General features: G+C 44.8%; 1 protein-coding gene across 1 annotated transcript; it reads right to left on the bottom strand.

The window, feature by feature from the left end:
- Positions 1-6,645: 6,645 nt before the first annotated feature.
- LOC112876305 (WAT1-related protein At1g44800-like) lies at positions 6,646-10,750 on the bottom strand. The gene is made up of 7 exons (XM_025940385.1): positions 10,447-10,750; positions 8,306-8,368; positions 8,093-8,209; positions 7,758-7,998; positions 7,438-7,596; positions 7,182-7,333; positions 6,646-7,074 (listed from the first exon to the last, which is right to left on the bottom strand). The coding sequence occupies exons 1-7, from the start codon at positions 10,635-10,637 to the stop codon at positions 6,903-6,905; spliced, it is 1,095 nt and encodes a 364-aa protein (XP_025796170.1). The 5' UTR covers positions 10,638-10,750; the 3' UTR covers positions 6,646-6,902.
- Between the last annotated feature and the right edge of the window lie 261 nt (positions 10,751-11,011).

Here is an 11,011-nt window from a genome sequence, read left to right as displayed (position 1 = left end):
ATGGGGATTTGGATTTGGATAACCAACAAGTGACTATGCGGTGGGAAGGAACACCTAGTGACTGGGAGGTGGGGACAACCTTTTGGTTGACTGCGGACATGTTGGCCTTTTCTTGACTAGGATGTGGGTCAACCAACTCACCATTGGTTGACTAGGGATCGTGGCCATTGCCGTTAGAATCCAACAGCCCAGAATCCTCTGAGAGGCGGGTGACGAACGACAGTTGTGCCACTGGATGCAAGAAAACCCTATCCGTCTAATTTGCGGGGTACTCCGTCAATTCGGACCACTTCGGCAACCGCGGCGGAAGCTTGCGAGCGCTACGCGCCATCTCGGTGTCGTTTGGTCTCCGACGATGACGACATCACGGATGACGGGCGCACCACAGGATGCAAGAAAACCCTCGCCTGCTAGCTTTCTCTCAAGAAAACCTTCGCCTTCCTCATGAGAAAACCCTCATCACCTTAGCTCACAAGAAAACCATCAACAGAGTACTCGAACATCTCAAAAAGTTAACACCAAAAACAAACAATTGACTCCAAATTAAGACAAGTACATTAATTAAAATATATATGTACATACACAGCACACTGGAGTTTGAAATCCCGATCGAGTTCCTAAACTGCAAGCAAATTAAGATAGGATGATGACAAAGATAGATGACACACACTCATTAAGCTATGACATCAAACTATTGAAAGGAGCAGGAAGGGTGACTGTGAAGGTCAACCTCCAGGGTGGCAATGACGTGGGTGGCGATGATGAGGGCGTGAGGTAGTGGAGGAAGGCACCAGCACTGCTGAAGGAGGCTGAGAACATGTTGGGGAGCCCCCAGCGCCTCCGCAGCCTACATCCGTGAGCGACAGCGGGTTGAGCTCGCCGGTGTCGGAGTGCGATGGCCACCTGAGTTCGCCCGCATCAGAGCACGACGACCATGATGTGTGGGTGACGTAGTACTCCGAGAAGGTGTGGTCGGTGGCATGGCAGGAGCGTGATGAGAAACTGCCATGCGACGACAACGCCGAGGAGCCAGAGGGTTGCTCCATGCGCGGCGGGGAGCCGAAGGCGAGGGCCGAGGGGAGAGGCGGTGCGACCGGGCAGCAGAGGCCTTGCCCGAGGGGGAGACAGTTCGCTTCATGATGTCGGACGGGCTGCAACCTGCAGGCGAAGAGATGGTCTAGTGGAAGTGGAACTCGCGAGGACGTCGATGGTGGTCGAAATGGCGATTAAATAAAGGACTTCCTCGCCTTCCTTAGGAAGGACGGCTTCCATAAGACATTATGGCAACTGGTGCCTCTTAGGGATGGCAACCGGCTCCTTGAAAAATGAGCGCAGAAGAACAGTAGCCGGGATGGTAACCGCCGACAGCCGTGGCATCTGCATCGTCGATGGTCAGATGAATGGCTATGAGGAATCAGGCTTGACTAGAAAATGGCCCACGGTAAGTGTTTCGGTCCATCTAACACAGACATTTATCTTAGTTACCGTTACAAATAATTTCAAAAGTATGCTCACGTTGAACTTCATATGCCTGCAATAACATTAAAAAATTTATAGAAAAAATATATCCAGAATCATATATACCATTATAGCCCATGTTCGAGATGTGGAAACAAAATTCAATTGTTTCATATGGATAATTCAAACATTTAAGTCTAAGGTAGTACCAAAAATTAATAATATCAAAAGTTTATTAGGAAATTTTACAAACTAACAGAACAACATATTTTAGGTCAATAAGCTTGTAAAAAAAATTCAAATTGCTTTAACAAAGTCAGGCCATACATTATCCACAAATGAATACATCTCCCACATAGTTTCCTATAACTTAACTCAAACATTCAAGTTTGCATGGCTCAGAAGACTTTTGACCTCATATACACCTCAATTTTTGACACAAACTCATATTGACCTTAGAATCAGAGAATATGAAGTTATATTTGCAATTCTTATGCAATATCATTTTATTTTTTTCTACTTAGGTGTAAGAACCTAAGTGATATGTAAAGATCTAAGAAATTGAAACTAACTGGCCAAAAGTCACCACTAAATGGTAGAGTGTGATTTTATATAAAATTAGGAAAAAGAATCATCAAATTCGGAGTTCTCATGAGGGAGAAATACTAGTTACAAGTTTTACTTCCAGATTAAAAAAAGAAAGATTGACTATTTACGAGCTCTGATACCTCTCAGCCAATCATGTGCTACCACGTGGAACAGTAGGTGGCGCTCGCCTCCTCACTGCCTAGGTGGCACATTTCCATTTCCTTACCGTACCATATACTTAAAAAGCCAGTACATCACAAGCGTGTAGTTGGTCTGGTGGTAGGGAAAGCCAACCACAAGTATGAGGTCTCCGGTTCGATTCCTGTCAGGCCTCTTTTTGCCGACAAATTTACTCAATTTTCCATCAGAGTATTCGTGATGGAGTAAAAACATTTTTCATTTCTGAAACTTGGAGTAAAGTCACTATTAACTTCACAAACAACCTTCTTTTTTGCAAGTGCATCGGAACCATCACAAATTGACAAAGTAAGACAAAATCCACATGGTTCACCATAGATAGGAACATCACAAACTCAGACAAAATCCACATGGTCGCCATAGATAGGATTAGTCATACATCACGCTAGCATCTAGAAATTCCACATCACAAAAATAACATCAACAGTTATTGTTACTCACTAGCTATCCACATCACTCGTTTGCATTTTCACAAGTGCCCTCATCCTTTTATTTTGCTTTTGATTTCCAAATCAAGTGTAGCATTGGCTTGTGCTTTTGCAAGCATTTTTCTCTTCTCATATAGTTCATCACCTATCTCATTCATGTGCATCTTCATGAACTCCAATTCGTCGAAGGAGTTGGAGGAGTCGTCATCGCTGCTAGAGAAGTCATCGCTAGAGGCAGACATCTTGGCCTTGGATGGTGCCTTCTTCGGTGCCGGCCTCAGGCCCGCTTAGGCGGTTGTGAGGCCCTTGAAGGAGCCATAACCCTGGGCAGCCGTACACAGGGTCGCTTCCCTTGCGATGAGGCCGTGCAGGGCGCCTTTGGCTTCGACGGGCATCCACAGGGATGCTTGACTGGCGGCGCGTGCGAGGAGGGAGACTTTGCCGTCGGCGGCTAGCCTCGGGGGTGCTTGGCTAGTGGTGAGGCCGGGAAGGGTGAGTTTGCCTTCAGCGGGCGACCACTAGGGTGCTTGGCCGGCGGCGAGGCTGAGAAGGGCGACTCAGCCTTCATCGGGCAACCGCTGGGTCGCTTGGCCGGTGGCGAGGCTGTTGATAGCTCCTTGGACTTCGGTGAGTGACCGCGGGGCCACTTGGCCGGCGGCACTAGCGGCAAGGTTGGGTCCCATCCCGCCGCCAGCACTGGCAGATCCGCCGCCTTGGGGAAACCCATGCTGGAGTTGGAGTCGATGTCGCTAGTTAGCTCAATGAGGATCATTCCGCTTGCCTTGTTTGTCGGAGTCAAAAGGTGATCCCAGTCAAAAGAGGTAGAGGAGCAGGCAGGGGAAGGGGGAGATGCTCAGGGATATTTAAATAATTTTCATCCATTCATCCTTTATTTCTATGGCCTTCAGCTTCATCATCTCAATCCTAACTCCATAGCCCATGTAGCCATCTTTGTCCATCTCTTTGAGGCATTCCTTGGTATCGAACCTAACTTCACCCTCTTTTGCTACCTCTTTCAGGTCAAACCTTAGCCCAACAAGAAAGACCAGAGTGTAGTTGGAGGAGCTGGGTTCTAGCTGAAGCAGAAAATGGACCAGAACTACATCAACTACAAGTTTCCAAGTAGTTTGTCAGGCTGGAAGGAGTGATGGTTTTATATTGGAAACCACAAGCCAACGCTGCCAGAAAGGGGTGGAGGAGTTGCTCAATCCTAACACAACTAAGATGGATCAGGTCAAGGAACCGATTGATATCATCAAGTTTCTAAAGGAGATGGGAGTCATTTGTGCGTAGTGATGTTTTCTTTCTTTCGAACGTGAATTCAGCCTCTACAGAAGAAGGATCAGTTTGGTTTTGAGTACCTTGGTACTGAAGATTCATCCCGTATCTTGGCAGAGAAATTGCCACAGGAGGAAGCCTTGATGCGAGTACAACATGTGCTGATGGACATGAACACTGTACCATATCTTCCATAGCTCTTCAGTGCCAAGAATCCACCAAAATAGGTACAAGTGAGTCATTTGCTTTGCATAGCCCGAGTACTTTTATTGCCTCCCTTGTACCGACTCTGACGTTTTTCTAATCCTTTGTAGGCTCATATCAATTTGTATCAGAGTTTGCCTTCCCTGCCTGAGTACATCGAGCTTGCATAGCTAGAAGTGCAGAGAGATCTACAACATCAGGCAGCCAAACATAGTCAACCAGCCCCAGCGATGATGGGGCTGAAGTAGAAGAAGTCTGGAGCTCGAAGAACTTGCTACTTATGGCATCCAGAGATCCTGCAACTAGAGAGAGAGAGAGCAAGTATTCAATTACTAATAAAGTAAAGGAGATGGAGCAATAATATGAGGAAGTTACTCGTACTGAAGCTTCATTTATTGGAGGTACAATGATGGAGAGGGGCCGACACTCCGGCTCCTCTCCGGACTCTCACCTCGCCCCTCTCTCGCTATGCTTCACCTTGGCCTTCCTTCAATTCTCTGTGCTTCCAAATGGATGGATGCATCTTATTTATATGCCAAGGCAGAGAGGGGTTACTTGCAGGCGAAGGGCGAGGTGGTTGGCAACAAAGTGGGGCCGGCTGGCTATCCAATTCACCGACCTTTGATCGTGCGCCCAAGATTTTTCTTGCAGCGCTGATTGGGGTATCCGCCAAGCTGATTTGGTCCGAATGGCCGAAAAGTGAGGCCGGCTGGCCTAGGTGAGGCCAGCTGGTGTTGGAATTCTTCTTCAGGCATTGGATCAACCGTCATTGTGTGATTGATGGCATGGATTAGCTTTACCAAGGTGGTTTGTAGTTGGTTGGACGTTATCCATGTGGAAGATGGGCCCTTTGATCCATGTGACAAGCTCATCCATCCCTCCACTTGTCTTAACCTCCATCCAATGGTTGGCCTTGATCCCTTGTGTGTTTCTTTTGATGTAGGTGCAGATCCAACCTTGCATGATAGGGCCAACTTCGAGTGGCCACTTCGGGAGCCTATTTGAGGAGCACATGAGGCCTTCTGGCCTTAGCTTCACTTTTCGCATGCCTCCCAAGTGTTTGGTGTCCATTGACGAGTCCCCAAGGGTATGATGATCAGTGGGAAGTGTTTTGGGGAGGTGCTGGGTCGGCTGGCCTTGTTGGGGTAAAAGAGAATGGTCAGAAAGAAATTACCTTGTACATCAAGAATATTCGTACAATATAGTCGTTGAAGGGGAAAAAGATGTAATCTTCGGTTTTGAGTAGTTGAGGAGATGCTATAAATACTTCTGAAACTGTAACTAATGCGACGGCTAGTTCGAAGGATAATTAATACAAGTGACTTCGGCTTTCTGAGTTCGTGTGTTCGTATCTTGTTGTTTCCCAACCATAGGCTGTTGTGATACTACTTCGTCCCGAAGGGTATTAACCACCAACACAAGGCAGCCATGGTGTCTTTGCCATCTGACACTTCAGTTCCGTTGGGCTAGATTCCCACAGTCCCAAGCTTTTTCTTAGTGGTGGAAGCTTCTGCTCTCTCTACCACCTTAGTCTTGGACAAAGCCTTACACCTTGGGGGCCCATGTGGCTTCTTAGTCGACTCTACTCATCCCCATGGTTAGTGCTAACAGTTGGTGGCTACTAAGCCCAAACAAGTGAGTGTGGGACCCTTGTGCTACTTGTTGGAGCATTGTAGAGCTGCTAGGGGACAGAGTGTCCAGGGAGTGTGTACATGTGAATCTGCCATTAGAGGTGGCGTGGCATCCTATTTATAGCCGAGGTGACTAGTTGTTTCGACTGAATAATTACTTGCATACCCTGAATATGGCTAGTACGACTTAGAATGAAATGATCTCCATAATTCAAGAGCATTAGAGCAACCAGGGTGAAGGTCGGTGGGGTCCTCGATTGTCTTTGGTCGTCATGGTAGGTTGGACATGCAATTTACCCCTAGAACTGATTCAACATTGTGGAATGGACTCCTTCCTCCACATTTGACCATAGAGAGATAAGTGATTCGCCCTTGACAACTTCCTTCTAGCAATGTTGGTACCCTTCCAAGAATGCAGTGGGGGATGAGTAGTGAAGGTAGGGCATGCCCACCTGTCCTGGGTGCCCCTTCACTTCCAAAGTGCCAGGACCTCCTAATGGCTCCTGAAGGAGTAGGCTTCAGAAAGGCTCTAGGGAGCTTCGGCCTTCTCAATAAGTGAGATCACCCTTGACTCATTCACGATTGTATCCAAGTATCCCCTCAATCCTGACTATGGCCTGGAGCCAGTTATTCCAACCCTAATGACATCAAACTTCAATGATATAAATGTATAGTTTATAAGCCTAATGATACCAAATTTCAATGATATAATCTATAATTTCTTAGACTGTGTGGACCAAGGATTATAAAGTTGTTATATTGAATTGCATGTGTGCCCCCCACAAAATGAAAATGAGGGAGTCGCAAGCGCTTCATTTATGACCATTATCATTATATATTTATATCTCAACAAAATTATATATATATATAGTTGTTTTATTTGGCATGCACCATCGAATTGCATAATGAACCATGTATAGCCCGCCTAAAATTACATCTTGCACGGAAATTTTGCGACAAAGTGTTTACTACTACATGCTACTAGGCTACTAGGCTTACATCTGTCGGTGCGATACATAAGAGGAAACAGAAAAACAGTTGACATTGGTACATACGGACACAAACCAAAGTCAACATGTTGACTCAAGCTTTCCTTGTTATGCCAATTCAGTAACCGCTAAATGTTGCCCAGACTGCTCGTTTTGTTCACGTCTGTAGTTGAGAACGGTAGCTCAAAAGTTTTCTGCTTTTCAAAATTGTTTTCCGCATCAAGTGCATTGACATGGTCCTTGTTCTTGCTCCAGATGAGCGCATAGAGGCCAACAACGATTACTGCCGCACCAATCAACCTAAGTGTGGGCAATCAAATCATATTAACTAAGATCCTGTAGTTTTTGTCCTTTAGAAATTAGGCATTAACTAGAGTAGTAGCTAATCTTGGGAAAGACATACATACCTTCCTAAAGTGACCACTTCAGAGAGAATGATGGATCCTAGCAGAGTCACTATGATCATGCAGAGTGGGCTAAATGCAGTTACAAACACTGGGCCCCTCTCCTTGATCACTATTCCTTGCACGTAGTAAGCAATGCCTGAACACATTATTCCCTGCACCAACAGAGCAACAGACGAATCGTCCATTACACATATATGGCCATGTACTTCGCCAATACAATCATATGGAAACATGAGATCACTTTACCCGTACTTACTGAGTAGACGGCAGTGAAGAGTCTCATGTCAAACCCGATGGACCAAGCCTTCGGGTCACGCTCCATGACTAGAGCGACCGCGCCGCTCTCTGTGGCACCCAATGCGCATATCAGAGTGGTCAACGAGAGCTCACATGGGTAACTTCTCAAAGTGTATGACTGAAAAATTTGCAGTTGACTTAGTAACGCAGTATAATATTTTTAAAATGTGCAAAACAAGTCCTAACAGGCCGCCCAAGCTGTTGGCAAAACATATATATATACAATAAAAATCACATGTCATCCTAAGCATATGGGTGCCAGGAATTTTCGTTACATACTTGGAGAATGAAGAAGGCAGACCAGCAGAAGCAGCTCAACAAGATCATGAAGGTTCCCATGAGCCAGTGGCCGCTATTGTGGGCACCGCTGTCCGAGAAAACGTGGCTGATGTGCTTGGTCCATGGGAAGTTGACGATGGGGCCCTTGAAAAGTATCATGAGCATCGCTCCCCCAACTGTTATGGCCGTGCCAGCAATCTTAGCCTGGCTACGTCGCTCCTTAATGTTTATTCTCTCCATCCTTGATTGTCATGTCCAACATGGAATGTGAGCATATCCTTTCTTCTAACAAGGGGATTCATCAATGTTTGTATATTAATAAATTGTAGCTTCACCTGAGTGTGATTGCATTTACAAAAGTTACAGCAGGCAGTATGTTGGTTAGCGCCGAGGAGAAGCTTGCTGATGTGTTATTCACTCCCATGTAGATGAAGTTTTGGTCAAGCACGGGCCTTTATCAATTTACAGATGAGTATAATTGTTAAATAATAGTTGAAAATTATGAATGGAAAGACCATATAAAAATTTCAATGGTGTTAGTTCATTACTCGAGTAATCCCAAAGCCAGGATCTTGAAGAACACTAAGAGGGTCATTTTGGGCCTTGTTTTCCTGTTGTGGAAAAGGAAGTACTGTTAATAGTGCACATGAGGTCGCTTTCTTGCTTTCCTTTACTATCTGACTTTATTCAAAGAAAGAAATAGACAACGATGAACAGCGGACCTGTATGACTGCTAAGCTAGTATTTCTTTTTCTTTGAAAGATCAGTAATGCTAACCAGTAACCGATAGGGAGAACCTTATAATGAGAGCCATCAAAAGTAACTCCATTTTTTTGCCATCCGTGAAATTAATATTGTTGTTACAAATTAACGTTAGGTCTCCAACTTGTTTATAGATTCTTCTGAATCATACTCAAGTTTTGAGCATAGTCTGCAATTATAGAACCCACATGTTTTAGACAGTTGGGTATGAATCATACAATTTTTCATAGTACATATAACATCTCGAATCAAAAGGTGTGTATACCAAATAAAAACCTATGAATTTCACATTTGACATTTTGCAGTTATCTGCTAGAAAATAATAAAAAGTAGTGGTACTTTCCCAACTAATGGTGCGTTTGTTTTAATTAATACAGTCATAATACAAAAATTTAAATGGTGTACTTCAAGCTTTATTTGTTATCTTTGTGCTAAATACCTATGTAACCACCACCAAAAGGCACAATCAAATACATGTACGTAGCATTTAAATCGAATTAGTGATGCTGCGATTACTCTCTTTCAACATCGTGCCTAAGTACGTATTTTTGAGGAAAAGAGTTGTAATGATGTAGTTTCATGAGAACCCTCAAAGCGCAGAGTTACAAGATAGTCACGCAGACGGTGGTACACAATTGTTCAAAATCAAGGACAAGCAAGAAACCCGCAAGGCACCACCCACCAAGCCAGCAACTTTGGGCGCGATTGGTTCGCTGCCCAAGTTAGCCTGGCTCGCATGCAACATCTAGGTTGAGCGAGGACAGGTTCTATGCATATATGATCTTGTTGTTTGCTTGCTTGAATCCGCAGAAATAGGATCGATGCAGCAGATGTTTGGTTGCCTGGAATCTTGCATGCGCCATCACCTCTCACGTACACCCTCGCGTCCTGCGCGAGACAGGCTGCGGAGAAACGCGTTTCATTTTCGTTTCTCGGGAGCCTGGCTCGCCGGGGCCTTTTGCACGTCAAGATCCAGGCTCAGCTAGGTGTCCAGTCAACCAAACGTTTGCGTCCTGAATCCCACGAGCCAGGTTGAGCTATATACAGCTAACCAAACGCGCCCTTATATTTTTCTTATGCGGTGCATTGGCCTCTTTTAGAAACATGTGTTGAGCAACATATACAGTATTCTGTAGTTTTTTCGACAGTTGATTATAGTGTATTTGTATTTCAGTTTGAGATACTAATGCACAGATAAGTATAACCAACATGAATATAGCAGATGGTGATCACTGGAACATTGTTCTCCGCATTCATAGAAAATACATCTAATTGAGGGCCTTTTATTACCTGAAAACTAACGAAGGGATTTCTTTATAGAAAATTATTTAGTACTTTGAATTTACTTAATTAGAAAAGTGGACTATTATGGTTAAACTAGTCAATGTCTTTTAAAGCCATGCCGGTGAACAGTTACAAACAACTGAAGACCTGATAAAAACTGTAGTAGCATGATATGCTGGTTCATTTAGTGTGACCAGGTTCATACATATAAAAGTATTAACTAGTACTCCCTCTGTTCTAATTATATTATACACTGTTTGACTTTTTTAATATATGGTTTTACCATTATGTATTTAGACATGGTGTAGGTGCATGTATAGCAAAAACTATGTACTATGCAGAGCTAAAATGATCTATAATTTAAGACACATATATGGCTATTAATTAACAAATTTGAAGGAAAGAACAGGAACATCACACTTACACTAAACTTAAAACTTGCAAACAAGATGCTAGCAGAGACTTTTCGATCCATTCGAGCAAATTTACGGACCAGTATACTTATAGCGATATATTACTATATACAACTAATTGTCCGTTCAATATGCATAACAGGTGCATGCCACCATGTATATGCATGCATGTATATGAACGAAAGTGTATAGCCACTAACTGTTATAAGAATGATGGACGAATCAATCACCTCTCAAACCAGAGCGCGAACGGAGCCATGACAACGGCTGCAACCGCGTTCCGATAGACGACGAGGACGTAGTGGCTCATCCCCTGACGCAGGGACGCTACGGAGATGAGGAACATCCCGGCGAAGCCGAACTGGAGAAAGACCATGGCCATGTAAGGCATCACCTTCCTCCATGTCCCGGCAAGTTCCATGTGACCACCCTCCTCTTAAGCTAGCTAGCTCCGTGCTGCAGGTAACTGCCTCACTCTATATCGCTCGCTCACGCCTCTGGCCTTGCCTGCTTGACATGCAAGGACCCGGCACACATACTTATACACACACTCCACCCGTGGCCGGCCAGCCAGCGTTGCCCCACACGGCACTACTGTGGCTGCAGGTGGGTACTGAGTACTAACCAACCAACCCAGCGTTTGTGGTTAGCAGTTCTCTCCAAACATAGCTACGTTGTCTGCAAAGGCCAAAGCGAGGTCCCAAAGCTGACAAAGCCGGCCGGGCCGAGTTTCCTGCTGCTGCTCCTGACGATGGTATTGCAGACGCACGTGCGCAGTGTTTCGGGTCATCCAAA

This window comes from Panicum hallii, chromosome 9, assembly GCF_002211085.1.
Source record: "Panicum hallii strain FIL2 chromosome 9, PHallii_v3.1, whole genome shotgun sequence".
NCBI classification, from domain to species: Eukaryota; Viridiplantae; Streptophyta; class Magnoliopsida; order Poales; family Poaceae; genus Panicum; species Panicum hallii.
This window is presented reverse-complemented; position numbering and strand designations above follow the sequence as displayed.

What these genes read in the sequence shown, in the direction of transcription:
- LOC112876305 (XM_025940385.1), bottom strand. Translation starts at nt 10,637, where the DNA reads ATGGAACTTGCCGGGACATGGAGGAAGGTGATGCCTTACATGGCCATG. An exon ending in TTCGCGCTCTGGTTTGAGAG is followed by an intron (nt 8,369 to 10,446) that starts GTGATTGATTCG and finishes TTTCCACAACAG; the next exon opens with GAAAACAAGGCCCAAAATGA. An exon ending in GTAAATGCAATCACACTCAG is followed by an intron (nt 7,999 to 8,092) that starts GTGAAGCTACAA and finishes ATGACAATCAAG; the next exon opens with GATGGAGAGAATAAACATTA.